This window comes from Chrysemys picta, chromosome 5, assembly GCF_011386835.1.
Source record: "Chrysemys picta bellii isolate R12L10 chromosome 5, ASM1138683v2, whole genome shotgun sequence".
Lineage (NCBI taxonomy): Eukaryota > Metazoa > Chordata > Testudines > Emydidae > Chrysemys > Chrysemys picta.
The window spans coordinates 145194231-145211783 of record NC_088795.1 but is presented as its reverse complement, the minus strand read 5'-3'; the positions used below and the strand labels follow the sequence as shown (position 1 = coordinate 145211783).

The 17553-nt window shown below is 45.4% G+C and overlaps 1 protein-coding gene across 1 annotated transcript in view; it reads right to left on the bottom strand.

Moving 5' to 3' along the window:
- LOC135984063 (dedicator of cytokinesis protein 2-like) overlaps positions 1–17553 on the bottom strand; it is a 202590-nt gene that overhangs the window by 70651 nt on the left and 114386 nt on the right. The window contains exons 21-22 of the mRNA XM_065598501.1: positions 15297–15397; positions 14796–14930 (exon numbers count right to left, since the gene is read on the bottom strand). Coding sequence (XP_065454573.1) covers positions 14796–14930; positions 15297–15397 — 236 coding nt within the window. The remainder of the gene's footprint in view (positions 1–14795; positions 14931–15296; positions 15398–17553) is intronic.

The window sequence follows — 17553 nt, the reverse complement described above, 5'->3', positions numbered from 1 at the left end:
TCTTTTTTTAAAATTGGCATCACATTAGCTATCCTCCAGTCATCTGGTACAGAGGCCGATTTAAGCAGTACATGGTAATTTAACTTAATACACAGTGAGAATTAGAATGAATTACAATCCTTCTTGAGCAGCTTCTAAATTAGAACAAAGTTTAAAATAACGCAAGGTAGTAACAGGGAGAGGGAGCTAAGAGAAGGGACAGGAGACGAACAATATGAGCTGTAGCCAAGCCAATGAGCAATTCTCTCACAGTCTCCTAGAAATTTCCTTTGGCTCTTCTGCCCCTTTTATTCTTTTTTCTCATGAGCATTCATACTGTTGGACTTCACTGGCACAAGAATTCATGGAAAGTTGCATATGTGAGTATTTGTGGAAAAACCATTTTACATTTGCACATGCCAGAAGTGCTTCCACACTCATCCAATGAGGCAGACGGCTCAATATTATGGGACTTGTCTGAGCACTCACAGCTATCCAACATACCCCAAATAGTGAATACTTGCACAGGATGGTTTGTGAGCAATACGCAGAATAGGAAAACTGTCCCAGTTTACTTGAAAGTGTCCTTTCTCAAGTAATAAGATCTGCAGACCTGTTGCAATGGATATTTCAGCTGGCTTGCATCTTGGGAGCAGAACCAGACCGGTCAGTCCTTGGAAGTTGGAGAATGCCCCACCCCCTGAAATTCCTACCAGCTGAGACAATTTCCATTGCCAGGATAATTCAATTGTACTTTTCTAAATCAGAGATTGTTTTAACTATACTTTGAGCAGAGGCAACAGTTTCTCCTGCTGCAGAGCATGGGGATAATTTACACAAATTAAATTGTAACCATTGATCTGAATGAGCTCTCTGCTGCCATCTTTTGATAAACTAGGGGAAAGACCTCATAAGTAAACCTTATTTGCATAGGTTTCAGAGTAGGTTACAAGACAAACTTTGTCTCTCTACAAAGGAAAAAGGACACTAAACTATCTAAACTGCTACATGACACAAGGAACCACAACAGTAGTTCCCTTAACCCAACCAGGAATATTGTTAATCTTTCCAGCTATACTCTTAGCCCAGCAGAAGAGTCTGTCCTATCTCGGGGCCTCTCCTTTTGTCCCTCCAGACCCACGAACATGATACAGTTCTGCGGTGACCTAGAATCCTACTTTCGACGTCTCCGACTCAAAGAATATTTCGAACATACCTCTGAACAGCATACTAACCCACAGAATCCCCCCTACCAGCACTACAATAAAAAGGATTCTGCGTGGACTCCTCCGGACGGTCGAAACAACAGACTGGATTTCTACATAGATTGCTTCCGTCAACGTGCAAAGGCTGAAATTGTGGAAAAGCAACATCACTTGCCCCATAACCTCAGCCATGCTGAACACAACGCCATCTACAGCCTCAGAAACAACCCTGACATCATAATCAAAAAGGCTGACAAAGGAGGTGCTGTCGTCATCATGAATAAATTGGAATATGACCAAGAGGCTGCTAGACAGCTCTCTAACACCACATTCTACAGACCATTATCCTCTGATCCCACTGAGGATTACCTAAAGAAACTACACCATCTGCTAAAAAACCTCCCTGACAAAGCACAGGAACAAATCTGTACAGACACATGCCTAGAACCCCGACCAGGGGTATTCTATTTGCTACCCAAGATCCATAAACCTGGAAATCCTGGACGCCCCATCATCTCAGGCATTGGCACCCTAACATCAGGCTTGTCTGGTTACGTGGACTCTCTCCTCAGACCCTACGCTACCAGCACTCCCAGCTATCTTCGAGACACCACTGACTTCCTGAGGAAACTACAATCCATCGGTGATCTTCCAGAAAACACCATCCTGGCCACTATGGACGTAGAAGACCTCTACACCAATATTCCACACAAAGATGGACTACAAGCTATCAGGAACAGTATCCCCGATACTGTCACAGCTAACCTGGTGGCTGAACTTTGTGACTTTGTCCTCACCCACAACTATTTCACATTTGGGGACAATATATACCTTCAAGTCAGCGGCACTGCTATGGGTACCCGCATGGCCCCACAGTATGCCAACATTTTTATGGCTGACTTAGAACAACGCTTCCTTAGCTCTCGTCCCCTAACGCCCCTACTCTACTTGCGCTACATTGATGACATCTTCATCATCTGGACCCACGGAAAAGAAGCCCTTGAGGAATTCCACCATAATTTCAATAATTTCCATCCCACCATCAACCTCAGCCTAGATCAATCCACACAAGCGGTCCATTTCCTGGACACTACTGTGCTAATAAGCGATGGTCACATAAATACCACCCTATACCGGAAACCTACTGACCGCTACACTTACCTACATGCCTCCAGCTTCCATCCAGGACACACCACACGATCCACTGTCTACAGCCAAGCTCTAAGATATAACCGCATTTGCTCCAATCCCTTAGATAGAGACAAGCACCTACAAGATCTCTATCAAGCATTCTTAAAACTACAATACCCACCTGCTGAAGTGAAAAAACAGATTGACAGAGCCAGAAGAGTACCCAGAAGTCACCTCCTACAAGACAGGCCCAACAAAGAAAATAACAGAACACCACTACCTGTCACTTTCAGCCCCCAACTAAAACCTCTCCAGCGCATCAGAGATCTACAACCTATCCTGAAAGATGATCCTTTACTCTCACAGATCTTGGGAGACAGACCTGTCCTCGCTTACAGACAACCCCCCAACCTAAAGCAAATACTCACCAGCAACCACACATCACTGAACAAAAACACTGACCCAGGAACCTATCCTTGTAACAAAGCCGATGCCAACTCTGTCCACATATCTATTCAAGTGACATCATCATAGGACCTAAATCACATCAGCCATACCATCAGGGGCTCGTTCACCTGCACATCTACCAATGTGATATATGCCATCATGTGCCAGCAATGCCCCTCTGCCATGTACATTGGCCAAACCGGACAGTCTCTACGCAAAAGAATTAATGGACACAAATCTGACATCAGGAATCATAATACTCAAAAACCAGTGGGAGAACACTTTAACCTGTCTGGCCATTCAATGACAGACCTGCGGGTGGCTATCTTACAACAGAAAAACTTCAAAAACAGACTCCAACGAGAGACTGCTGAGCTGGAATTGATATGCAAACTAGATACAATCAACTCAGGATTGAATAAGGACTGGGAATGGCTGAGCCATTACAAACATTGAATCTATCTCCCCTTGTAAGTATTCTCACACTTCTTATCAAACTGTCTGTACTGGGCTAGCTTGATTATCACTTCAAAAAAAATTTTTCTCTTACTTAATTGGCCTCTCAGAGTTGGTAAGACAACTCCCACCTGTTCATGCTCTCTGTATGTGTTTATATATATCTCCTCAATATATGTTCCACTCTATATGCATCCAAAGAAGTGGGCAGTAGCCCACGAAAGCTTATGCTCTAATAAATTTAAGGTGCCACAAGTACTCCTGTTCTTATTTGCGTAGACAAACCTGATCAATTAAGGTGATCAATTTTGGCTGTTTTGGGTTAAAATTCACTGAAGTCTTGCAGGCAGGGGTAATGAAATGTTGTCATCCATATGGTATAACTGAAGAGTAACCGAACTATACTTAATACGCCCAAATCGAGGGGCCACCCTTCAATCTCAAACTGCTAAGCATGTGGTAGTGAGCCGCAGCCCAAATGAAAGTCAAAGGGGGTGGAGACTGGTGGTGAGGACTCTGTTTAAGGGTCTAGATACCATCTGATCCTCCCCTTCCAATGTTCAAAGACAGAGCTGATTAGACTCAACTGAAAGCCTTTATCTCTTCTAAGTGATGACTAGATGTAAAATCACCGGGAAGCTGGTCGAGGGGGCTGAGCCTTAGATGCTGTGTGGAGACAGTACTGTGGTGAAAGACAATGCAGAGGACACAGCAGTAAGGTTCCCTATTACCTAGTGAAATCACACAGCTGCACAATCTCTGCCTGAATCCCCAGAGTTGAAGCCGCTCTATACATCAACTCTTGGAAAGTCTTGTAGTCCTCTGGGATGGGCGATGTTGTTTCAGGAGCTGGTCTCAACAGTCCTGACAATGTCGGTAAATAGTACCACCTCAGACAGCACTGGAGAGTGGCAGTCTTTGCCCTGCACCCCAGTCTCCCTGCCAGATGACCGATGGTGTGTGCTCTAAGATCCATACCACGAAGTGTCTTTGTGAGGATAAAGAGCCCTTTTTGGGTCTTGATTCACTTCTCAGATGGCCTTCTTAGGCACTTTTGTGGAAGGCCCCAGGAAAGAATGAAGACTTCTCGTCTCATCCTGATCTTTGTGAGAGCTCTTAGGTGAGGCAGAAGCAGCTGAAGGAGAACTCTTAGTTGAACAGTGCTCAGTTCTCTTGGGGCAGAGTCACCAGGATCAGACGAGGGACGCATGATTTTCTAAAAGGTGCTACCTCAGACAAATTTGTCTGGACTCCACATCCTAGTCAAGAAGGGCCTGCAAATGCTGCATTTGTCCTTTGAATGTCCTCCTCCCAAACAAGAGAGGCAGGAAGAATATTTGTCATTATAAGGGATTACTACTGTGCAGCAGGATCATTGTTTAAGCCCTGGAGACTTCTGCATAAGAACAGCTGTACTGGGTCAGACCAAAGGTCCATCCAGCCAGTATACTGTCTACCGACAGTGGCCAATGCCAGGTGCCCCAGAGGGAGTGAACCTAACAGGTAATGATCAAGTGATCTCTCTCCTGCCATCCATTTCCATCTTCTGACAAACAGAGGCCAGGGACACCATTCCTTACCCATCCTGGCTAATAGCCATTAATGGACTTAACCTCCATGAATTTATCCAGTTCTCTTTTAAACCCTGTTATAGTCCTAGCCTTCACAACCTCCTCAGGCAGAGTTCCACAGGTTGACTGTGCGCTGTGTGAAGAACTTCCTTTTATTTGTTTTAAACTTGCTCCCCATTAATTTCATTTGGTGGCCCCTAGTTATATTATGGGAACAAATAAAATAACGTTTCCTTATTCACTTTCTCCACACCACTCATGATTTTACATATCTTTATCATATCTCTCCTTAGTCTCCTCTTTTCCAAGCTGAAAAGTCTTAGCCTCTTTAATCTCTCCTCATATGGGACCCGTTCCAAACCCCTAATCATTTTAGATGCCCTTTTCTGAACTTTTTCGAATGTCAGTATATCTTTTTTGAGATGAGGAAACCACATCTGCATTCAGTATTTAAGATGTGGGCGTACCACGGATTTATATAGCAGCAACATGATATTTTCTGTCCTATTATCTAGTCCTTTCTTAATTATTCCCAGCATTATGTTTGCTTTTTTGACTGCCGCTGCACACTGTGTGGACGTCTTCAGAGAACTATCCACAATAACTCCAAGATCCCTTTCCTGATTAGTTGTAGCTAAATTAGCCCCCATCATGTTGTATGTATAGTTGGGGTTATTTTTCCCAATGTGCATTACTTTACATTTATCCACATTAAATTTCATTTGCCATTTTATTGCCCAATCACTTAGTTTTGTGAGAACTTTTTGAAGTTCTTCACAGTCTGCTTTGGTCTTAACTATCTTGAGCAGTTTAGTATCATCTGCAAACTTTGCCACCTCACTGTTTACCCCTTTCTCCAGATCATTTATGAATAAGTTGAATAGGATAGGTCCTAGGACTGACCCTTGGGGGACACCACTAGTTACCCCTCTCCATTCTGAAAATTTACCATTTATTCCTACCCTTTGTTCCCTGTCTTTTAACCATTTCTCAATGCATGAAAGGCTCTTCCCTCTTATCCCATGACAACTTAATTTACGTAAGAGCCTTTGGTGAAGGACCTTGTCAAAGGCTTTCTGGAAATCTAAGCACACTATATCCACTGGATCCCCCTTGTCCACATGTTTGTTGACCCCTTCAAAGAACTCTAGTAGATTAGTAAGACACGATTTCCCTTTACAGAAATCATGTTGATTTTCCTCAACAATTTATGTTCTTCTATGTGTCTGAAGATTTTATTCTTTACTATTGTTTCAACTAATTTGCCCGGTACTGACGTTAGACTTACTGGTCTGTAATTGCCGGGATCACCTCTAGAGCCCTTTTTAAATATTGGTGATACATTAGTTATCTTCCAGGCATTGAATACAGAAGCTGATTTAAAGGACAGGTTACAAACCATAGTTGTTAGTTCCGCAATTTTACATTTGAGTTCTTTCAGAACTCTTGGGTGAATGCCATCTGGTTCCAGTGACTTGTTACTGTTAAGTTTATCAATTAATTCCAAAACCTCCTCTAGTGACACCTCAATCTGTGACAATTAGAATCATAGAATCATAGAATCATAGAATATCAGAGTTGGAAGGGACCTCAAGAGGTCATCTAGTCCAACCCCCTGCTCAAAGCAGGACCAATTCCCAGCTAAATCATCCCAGCCAGGGCTTTGTCAAGCCGGGCCTTAAAAACCTCCAAGGAAGGAGACTCCACCACCTCCCTAGGTAATGCATTCCAGTGTTTCACCACCCTCCTAGTGAAATAGTTTTTCCTGATATCCAACCTGGACCTCCCCCACTGCAACTTGAGACCATTGCTCCTTGTTCTGTCATCTGCCACCACTGAGAACAGCCGAGCTCCATCCTCTTTGGAACCCCCCTTCAGGTAGTTGAAGGCTGCTATCAAATCCCCCCTCATTCTTCTCTTCTGGAGACTAAACAATCCCAGTTCCCTCAGCCTCTCCTCATAAGTCATGTGCTCCAGCCCCCTAATCATTTTTGTTCCCCTCCGCTGGACTCTTTCCAATTTTTCCACATCCTTCTTGTAGTGTGTGGCCCAAAACTGGACACAGTATTCCAGATGAGGCCTCACCAATGTCGAATAAAGGGGAACGATCACGTTCCTCGATCTGCTGGCAGATCTGCTTCCTCAGATTTGTCACCTACAAAAGCTGGCTCAGGTTTGGGAATCTCCCTAACATCCTCAGCCGTGAAGACTGAAGCAAACAATTCATTTAGTTTCTCCGCAATGACTTTATCGTCTTTAAGTGCTCCTTTTGTATCTCGATCCCCACTGGTTGAGGACTCCAAGAGAATAAAAGAAAATAAAGGGTCCCATTGAAAGGGAACTGAAATCTAACAACTTTATTTAATCTTAACTGTCTAATTACTATTTAGAAGAAGAGATTCTGAAGAAATGCTAGCTAAAAAATGTCACTCGAAGAGCAATATGGGGCTCCACCTTGAGCCATGGTGGTGAGAAGGATCTGAGAGGGAGTCAGGGTAGCCATGTCTTTATGCCATTGGCTGCAAGTGCAAGGATGTACAGGGCACGTGCGCTGCCCTAATGGCACTGCTAGCAAAAGTCTCAGACTCAAATGCACTGGGAGCACATATACCTAATGTGGAATGTATATGTGCACAATCCCCTGAGGAACTACCAGTTCCAACATGACTTGGCATTTCTGTTTCACCACTCCGGGCATCTTCCTGGGAAGGGAGTGAGGTGTTTGCCAGACTCATTGCCCTGGCTCCATCTCAATACAGTGGTAGACTGATGCCAGGTGAGGTGAAAACACTGTATAGAAATAGGCAATAGAAATGAGTTGTTGCACTTGGGCTTATTGGTCCGGTCAGAGGTTCTTGCCTATTTAAGAGTTACCTGAGACATTGAACTCATTCCGTCTGTTGCATACACAATCGTAGAATCATAGAAATGCAGGAGTGGAAGGGAACTCAGTAGGTCATCTAGTCCAATCCGCTGTACTGAGGAAGGACTAAGTATTACCTAGACCATCCCTGAAGGATGGTTGTATAAACAGTTCTTAAAAACCCCCAATGATGGAGATTCTACAACCTCCCTAGATAATTTGTTCCAATGCTTAACTACCCTGACAGTTAGGAATTTTTTCCTAATGACTAACCTAAATCTCTCTTGCTGCAATTTAAGCCCATTACTTTTATCCACTATCCTCAGAGGATAAGGAGAACAATTTATCACTTTCCTCTTTATAACAACCTTTTACATACTTGAACACTGGAATTGTGTCCCCTCTCAGTCTTTTCTTCTCAAGACTAAACAAATCCAGTTTTTTCAGTCTTTTCTTGTAAGTCATGTTTTCTAGACCTTGAATCATTTTTGTTGCTCTCTTCTGGACTTTCTCCAATTTGTCCAAATCTTTCCTGAAGTGTGGTGCCTAGAACTGGACATAGTACTCCAGTTGAGGCCTTATCTGTGCTGAGTAGAGTGAAAGAATTGTGTCTTGCTTACAACACTCCTGCTAATACATCTCAGAAGGATGTTTGCTTTTTTTGTAACAGTGTTACATTGTTGACCCATATTTAATTTGTGATCTACTATAACCCCCAGATCCTTTTCTGTAGTACTCCTTCCTAGACAGTCATTTGCCATTTTGTATTTGTGCAATTGATTATGCATTCCTAAATGGAGTACTTTGTATTTGTCCTTATTGAATTTCATCCTTTTAGTCATTAGGTCAATAACTTGCCATCGCTGGTAATTAGCAACAATGGTCAGTGATGGGATATTAAAAGTTACTACAGAGAACTTTTTCCAGAGGGTCTGGCTAGAGAATCTTGCCCGCATGCTCGGGGTTCAGCTGATCGCCATATTTGGGGTCGGGAAGGAATTTTCCTCCAGCGTAGATTGGCAGAGGCCCTGGAGGTTTTTCGCCTTCCTCCGCAACATGGGGCAGGGGTCGCTTGCTGGAGGATTCTCAGCGATTTGAAGTCTTTAATTCATGATTTGGGGACTTCAACAGCTGAGTCAAGGGAGAGAATTCTTCCAGGAGTGGGTGGGTCAGCTTTTGTGGCCCGCATCATGCGGGAGGTCAGACTAGATGATCATAATGGTCCCTTCTGACCTTAGAGTCTATGAGTCTATGAGTCTATTTATTTCGGACCATTTCTCCAGTTTGTCACGATCATTTTGAATTCTATTCCTGTCCTTCAAAGCATTTTCAACCCTTGCCAGCTTGGTGGTATCATTCACAAACTTTAAAAGTGTACTCTCTACGCCATTACCTAAATCACTGATGAAGATACTGAATAGAACTGGACCCAGGACAGATCCCTGCAGGACCCTACTCGATATGCCCTTTGAGCTTGATTATTAACCATTAATAATTACCCTCTGAATACTGCTTTCAACCAATTGTACACTTACCTTATAATAGGTTCGTCTCAGTTATATTTCTCTAATTTGCTTATGAGAAGGTTAGTAAGGCTTTTGATACTATCTCACATAAAGTCAAGATGTAGCCCGTCTACTGCTTCCCCCATCCAAAAGGCTTGTTACCCTGTCAAAGAAGGACACTAGACTGGTGCGACATGATTTGTTCTTGACAAATCCATGTTGACTGTTACTTAGCACCTTATTATCTTCTAGATGCTTACATATTGATTGTTTGAATATTTGTTCCATTATCTTTCTGGGTACTGAAGTTAAGATGATTTAATTATCAATTAGATAAATTATGAAAGATTGTAACTTAATTATAACCTAATTTCTTCAAATTATAGCCTGTACACAAGATTTCAATTAATTATAGCTATATGGAAAGTTTAAAGAGTCTGTGTTATTCTGTTGCTAAGATTATTGAGACACTGGAAAGACTAACAGAGGCTACATTTCTTAAAAAAATCACTGTTTAATGAATTTTGACTCAATCTAATTAATGGCTTTATTTGTAAATTCTCTTAAAATTGAAAGAGTATATGCTGTATTTTTCATGTATAACAAAGACATTGATTCCCCACTCTAAGAGCAAAATGTAATTCAGCCTTAACTATGGAGTCCTGACTAAAGCCTCTATAATACCATGGTGTGACGAACTGGGACTGTTCTTACTGTGGTGTGTGAATGCTGACAGGGGAGTGTGACTAGGATGGTCTGCATCGGGGGATGGGAGCCGGCCCAAGGGAACATACCTGAGCTTGTAACATGAGAACCCAGGAGGGGGTTGGAGGTCAGATGACTCCGGGGCCCGGGAAACTGAACAAAGGCTGTGGGAGGGGTCGCTGAAGCCAGAGTGCTGGAAGCAGGCTGGAGAGATGGCTGGGGGTCAGAGATGGCTCTGACCTCCCAAGGGGGGCTGGGCTGGGATGCCCTGGGACCCCAAGATGGACCTAACTGAGGGGGTCCCTGTTGTCTGTGCCTGCAAGACCTGTCTTGGACTGTATTCCTGTCATCCAAATAAACCTTCTGCTTTACTGGCTGGCTGAGAGTCATGGTGAATCGCAGGAAGCCGGGGGTGCAGGGCCCTGAGTCCCCCAATACTCCGTGACACATGGTGATCATGAAAGGGACTGTGGGAGCATTTGCCAGATCAAATGGTAATACTCCAGTTTCAGGGAGATAAAAGAAGTTCTATCTGTATACAAAGCAGGGAATGATGTGGGATGGTAAGATGGGAATGTGAAAATAAACCTCCTTTAGGAACTTGTTCAGATGTTTCAGGCAGAGCCCTCCTTCCTTGTTCCTTAATTCTCAAAGCTAGGGTGGAGAGAGAACTGCCCTCGATGGAGAATGCATGGATTATATAGCTCCACAATGAAGTGGAGGATGAATGGTTTCCTACCTGTCCTGGACTGGTGTTTCTTTGGGGTATTCAAGATTGGGGGAGGGCAAAACAGAGCCTATGGTTCTCGCACAGCTCCATAAAGTACTCCCTCTGGACAATGACCAGTAACCTTATTTTGTCCAAAAGTCTATGTAGCCAGGTGTTCCTGACACCAGGCTGGAGGTCTAACTCTGCATGGGTAGGAGCCATGTAGACTGTTCTGAGATAACTGTTCTGAGTTTGCCTCAGCACCCTGGACTTGCTCTAGTTCCCCCTTGCAAAGTGGTATTCTCTCCTGTTCTACTTCAGGGACCATTTCAACTTTCCATTTGACCTTTATTCTTTTCTATTGTATCTGTCGAACTGAGAACAGATTTGCTTGGGCATCTGCGCTCAGTGAGCAAAGCCCTGTACACCAGCATGAAATAAATATACATCCCACTATCTTTTCAGAGAGACGGTACATAAGCTGTAAGATGTTTAAGTTGGGAGGGGTACCACCTGCAGTGCAGCCCACTCTTTTTAGCACTGCCCTTAGGATGTAAGATGACACCTCATAATTCCCCTCAGGGGAGGGGGGTTAAGGTGACCCTACCCAGACATGGCTGCCTGTGGGGGGCCTGGAGAGTGAGGAGCCCACTCTTTCAGATGAGCATCTCTCTCAGCTGGAAACACTGAATCTCCAACCAGGGAATATAAACACACTAGCATGCACCAATTCAGATTCAATCTGGTGTCACTACTAAAAGAACCTTTTGGCCTTATAAAATGGAGGCTGGGGGGCTAGAATGAAGTAAATGGTGGTCCGAGGGGGCCCTTAGCACCTGCTTGTTCTTCCACATCTGGGCCGCTCTCCATCTCGTCACTCCATAGTCAACTGCTGACGACAGGAGGAGGCGAGGAAGCATTGCAACCTGCAGCACCACCTGGGCACAACAGCCTGGTTATTAGGGTACGTCAATCTGCTGAGGCAGCTGGGGATGACAGGCAGGTACTTTCACAGCTTTTTAGGAGTGGCTAGAATTTCCCAGTCCTCTCTTATATCTTCCCAAGGAGCATGAGGGGGGTACGCTTACCTTGGGAACCCCAGACCATCTGAGCACAGTTTCACAGCACTGTGTCTCAAAGAGTCTACCTTCTGCTTGTTCTAATATACATTATTCTGAGCCTCTAACGCTAAGCCTCCTCCCCTGACAAGGAAGATGTGTGTGCGCGCGTGTGTCAGGGGGAGCAGAGGAGTTACAGAAATCTCACAAGTCTCACAAAGCAAGCCATGCGAGGTCTCTAATGAAAGCCAGTGTCACGCTGGCCTATAATATCATTGTGAAATGGATGTAAAGCTACCATGTAAGGAGTTATGTATATATACTGAAAATATGTTTTTAAATCTATAATCAATGTATTAGTCACCAGCAAAGGTAAAAAACCCAGCTTTCTCTCAAACAAGAGATGTTTATTCCTCTCTCTCGGTCAGAATGTAAATTAAGCATTGTAAGCTAACACAACAGATGTCCATTTACATACAAAGAGATGTGAAAACAACAGGAAAGGAGCACACAGGAAAAAAACAAACCATGGGAGGTTATCCTGGCTATGAGTCAAGACAATGAACAATGGAGGTATATTTAAAAGGGAAAGACACCTCTTCATCCTCTACCTAGATGGACAGTGCATTTGCATTCATGAAAACAGGATCTAAAGTTTGACTGAAAATGCTGCAGAGGACTTTAGGTGAGATCAACTTCTTTAGACAGGAGGTTAACCTGTTAGTGAAGTTTACTCTTCAGAAAGCATATTATGATTTTGTTTTATATGTAACCATTTGTTTCCAATATTCTTACTTGCTATCACTTGAATCTTAAATCTTTGATAATAAACTTAAGTGTGTTTTCACTCTAAATCTGTCTCAGTGCTGTTATGTTAAGCAAAATGCTGATCCTGAGTTGACTCATACAAGCTGGTGTCTTCTGTTACTTTGGGACCAGTGGACCTGGTAATTCTGTGAGTAGCCAGTATCAGGGGCTGGATATCACAGGGGAAGACTTCAAAGGGACTCAGGGACTTGGTGCACCTATTGTTAACCTGCAAGGCAAAGTCAGTCCTGGCCTAGCCCAGAGGAGAGAGCTTGAATAGCTAACTAGCTGATGGTGTTAGGGGGCTGACACCCAGCTGAGCACCAGCAAGTCTTCAAGCTGGAGGAAGGGGGTAACGAGATGACCCACAGCTTTGGCTACCCCGAGAACCATCATACTGCCATGCTGCGCTCCACAAGGGTGAGCAGGAGAAGCAGGTGCTGATGAATTTATTTATTTCTCCTTTTGAGTAACTGGCCCATGAGCCTACTTCAGAGGAAAAGTGAAACTGGGCTCAGGGATTGCTCCAAACATATTTCAGGTGATTAGGGTTCTCCCTGGCCTCTTTGAGGGCAAATTTCTTGGCTCCCCTCCTGCTCAGGGACTCTCAAGGAAAGGACTGAGGTTTGAGAATGGTCTCCCCAGAAGCTCTAACCCTCTCTACCGTACAGGGTCTACATGGGACAAATGGGTCTGCATTTCCCTGGGAACTTCTGAGAGGCCTGTTATAGGATGGCAGCAGGGGGAGGGGGCTGGGCCTAAAGGGGAGGGACAGAGGGAAGGAAAGAGGGCAGCTCAGCTGAGCAGGATGGCGGCTGCTAGTGCCTACTTTAGGGATTTCAGCATAAGGTTAATAGGCAGCAGGTTTAAAACAAACAAAATTAAGTATTCCTTCACACAACAGAGTCAACCTGTGGGACTCTTTGCCAGAGGATGTTGTGAAGGCCAAGATTATAACACGGTTCAAAAAAGAACTAGATAAATTCATGGACGATAGCCAATTTTGGACCTATTAGCCAGGATGGGCAGAGATGGTACCACTAGCCTCTGTTTGCCAGAAGCTGGGAATGGGCAACAGGAGATGGATCACTTGATGATTCCCTGTTCTGTTCATTCCCTCTGGGGCACTGGGCATTGGCCACTGTCGGAAGACAGAATGCTATGGACCTTTGGTCTGACCTAGTATGGTCGTTCTTATGAGGTAATCCCACCTGGACGGGGCTGTAAAGGGGACTCTGCATTGTCCACACAGAGAAGGCCAAGCTCCCTGTCCAGACATTCAATGAAGGGGAAGAAGTCGGAGACACAGACTTTTCCTTTTGCCTTTGGCTTTCTTGGCCTACCTCTCTGCCTGAAGAGACACTGACTGCTGCAACAACTTAGAAGGGGAAAGAAAGCTGAGGGGGAAAGCTCCCCAAAGACAAACAGCCTAGAACACAGCCGCAAATTAGACAAAGTATTGAGTCAAACTGTTAGTTTGAAATGTGAAATATTTCCCTCATGAGGAAAGCTGCCCACCTGTCACTGGGGAGTAGAGCAAACCTGGCAGAATTTCTGGGGATAGAACATTTTCCTGATGCTAATGGCAGACAGGTCTGGTTCTTCCCCAAAGCTGTAAGCAGGCTAAAGTACCCCTTGTACCAGATCCATTGATTATTGCACAATGAAGAATTAAACAAATTCCCCGCATTGCATTGGCTACTTTCAAACAACAAATTAATGGGAGGAAATTGAATTAATCAGCTTAATAAGTAACTGAATGTTAGTCTCCACTCTAACAATGATTAAACTGCTATCCAGACACCATCCTTTGCAGACTCTGTATAGGGTGATCACTCACACACCACTGAATTTCAACTGCTCCTGGGGTGGAAGATGACAACTGTTTAACCATGACACAGCAACACAACAGTTTAGGGCAGGAGGTCAAAAAACACTGTATCCAACTGCAAATAGAAGGGGACTTCAGGAAAGCAAAATTTAATTACATGAGTTAGAATTTGGCTAGAATACCATAGTTAATACTGTGACATCTACAAAAAGAGCCAGAGAATTTTAGTGAGCATGAAAGAAAATTATCTCTGCTTTACATCCAAAAGGTGGCACCACAAGCAGCGCAGAGCACCCAGCACCATGCTAGGTCACTGGTGTCATTATTAACTCAGCAGTAGGGAATGCACCCCTCCAGCACACTGCTCCCTACCATCGTTACTCCTGCACCACTTCCTACAACACCTTGAGTTTTTCCTGTAGGTCTCACGTCCAAGTACTGAGCTAGCCTGGACCTGTTGAGCTTGTACTGTGGCCTGGCTGCTGGAGAAGCACTGGAAAGTGAGTGCAAATAATTAGTGACACTTACTGGGCAAAGAGGTGTCTGGAGCGGACAATGAATTTGAAGATATACTCCAAGGCTTTGAAGGTGCGTAAGAGCGACTCACAGGGCTCCTCTTGGCTGGCTGAGTCCACATACTGCGTCAGCACTGAGATCAGCTTCCTGCACGGTGGAGACAGAGATGAGGGAAGCGGGGCCTGAAGGTTAATATGCCTCTTAAATCGAACCCTCCCTACCACAGAGCCTGGTCTGAGGGGAACTCCAGATCTCCTGGAGAGTTCAGGGCCCATGCAGAGTCACACGCAGGTTTCCAAATGCCAGACCCCAGGCAGGCAGAACAGTGAAGAGAAAGGGGGGCTTCCTGTACTGCAGGGTTCTCCCTCCAGGTTCTCCTGACACCTACAGCTCCATGGCATCCCACTGTACCTCAGGTTTCTGATCTGCTGGCTCCATGGCGGGGAGTGGATGGGAGGAGACAGGAATGAGGGTCCTATGTGTGCAGAGGTAGGCTCACCACCTGATACTTACTTGTAGGCCAGTGTGGCGCTGAAGTGCTGCTGGATATAGGCCTCCAGAACAGCATTGAAGTGGTGGAACTTCCTGTCAGCAATGAGCCCCACAATGAAAACCTGTGGGAGAAAATCCGAGCAGGTGTCAGAGGCAGTTTGGCACCAGGTCAAAGAACTCCTGGAGAGTGGGACTGGGGATATTGTCTCCTGCTAACAGAGCCAGTCCCTAGGAGGGGGTTTAATATCACCAGAGACAGTCCCTGACCCCTGGGTACAAAGGGAAGGTGTTCATATCAAAGCCTGCCCTAAGCCCTTCCTTTCTGTCCAAAATAGTAAAGATCACAGAGATAGCAGCAAACATTAAATGAGCTGCAGGGAGCCAACATGCCTGTGATGGGACATCTGCCCCACACTGGCAGAGAAGGGGTTAGGAGAGCACTAGGGTGGCTGCGTAGAAAGCAGCCAATAGGAGAGGGGCTGTGAGGAACAGCCAGTCAGGGTCCAGCTGGTCTATATATAAGGGAGCTGCAGGGCAGAGCAGGGTCAGTTGCTGCTGGGAGCCTGGGGAGTAAGGACTTTGTCCCTGGAGGGCAGAGAACGGTAAGCCCCTTGGACAGAGCAGTGGCTTGCCCCTGGGACGGAGCAGCTGAGTGTCCTTAGGTGAGGGCAAAAAAGGTGCTGTGGCCATGGGGAAGGGGCCCAGGGAAACATAGCAGCAGTGAAAGGAATTTGAGTTGCAGCAGGAGGCTGCTAGCTACAGAGTCCCTGGGCTGGGACCAGGAGTAGTGGGTAGGCCCAGGTCCCCCTCCACTTGCCACTGGGGAAGTGGCTGGACTGTTGGACAGAGATACCTCACCAAGAAGGGGGAACACAGATGACGACCCAGATGGGGGGCTGAGTTGAGAAGAGGATGCTGAGATCCTGGGAACTGAGAGAGGAGCTATAGGCGGGAGCAGAGACAGAGTGCTGGTGTGCAGACCATGGGCATCAGCCTGGAGCTAATCCCTAGCATCACCAGGAGGGGGTGCCAGTCTGGCAATGAGGGCTGCTCCCCTTGACAGTACCCCTGAACCTAATCACTGCAGGGCATTTTATTTATGAGGAAAGGCTGAAAGAAATGGGTATGATTAATCTAGAGGAGAGAGAGGATTGAAGGGCAACATGATAAGTCTTCAAATATGTGAAAAAATGGTATGAAGAGGACTATGATCGAATGGATACTACATGTTTGTATCACAGGGGTAGCCGTGTTAGTCTGAATCTGTAAAAAGCAACAGAGGGTCCTGTGGCACCTTTAAGACTAACAGAAGTATTGGGAGCATAAGCTTTCATGGGTAAGAACCTCACTTCTTCAGATGCAACTAATGGAAATCTCCAGAGGCAGGTATAAATCAGTATGGAGATAACGAGGTTAGTTCAATCAGGGAGGGTGAGGTGCTCTGCTAGCAGTTGAGGTGTGAACACAGTGTCAACCTGTGGAACTCGTTGCCAGGGGATGTTGTGTACCTGGGTTTAAGAAAGAGCTAGGTAAGTTCACGTACAATAGATCCATCAATGGCTATTAGCCAAGATGGTCAGTGATGCAATCCCATGGTCTGGGTGTCCCTAAACCTCTCACTGACAGAAGCTGGGACTGCATGACAAGAGATGGATCACTCAATAATTGCCCTGTTCTATTCACTCCCTATGAAGCAGGTGGCACCTGCCACTGTCAGAAGCCAGGATATTGGGCCAGATGGTCTATTGGTTTGCACCCAGTATGGCCGTTCTCATGACGTCCATCTGCACCAGACTCAACGGCCGCCACATGGATGGTTCTGGTGTTGATGTTACTGAGACAAGAGTTTATGGCACCATATCAGGGAGACAGGGCCGGCTCCAGCTTTTCTGCTGCTCCAAGCGGCGCAAAAAAATCAACAAACAAACAAAAAAACCCACACACACCACGAGCGGCGGCACTTCGGCAGCAGCTCATTTGGGCCACTTCTTTGGCGGCAGTTTGGCGGCGGGTCCCTCATTCCCTCTCTTCCTCTTCGGTGGCAACTTGGTGGCAGCTCAAAGAGGAAGAGAGGGAATGAGGGACCCGCCGCCGAAGACCCGGACGTGCCGCCCCAATACCAGATGGAGTGCCGCCCCTTTGAGGAGGAAGATGAGACTCTTTTGGATGTAGAGAAGAAACAGATACTCCCCTTCTCATAAAAGACGGTTACTCACCGTTGTAACTGTTGTTCTTCGAGATGTGTTGCTCATATCCATTCCATTAGGTGTGTGCGCGC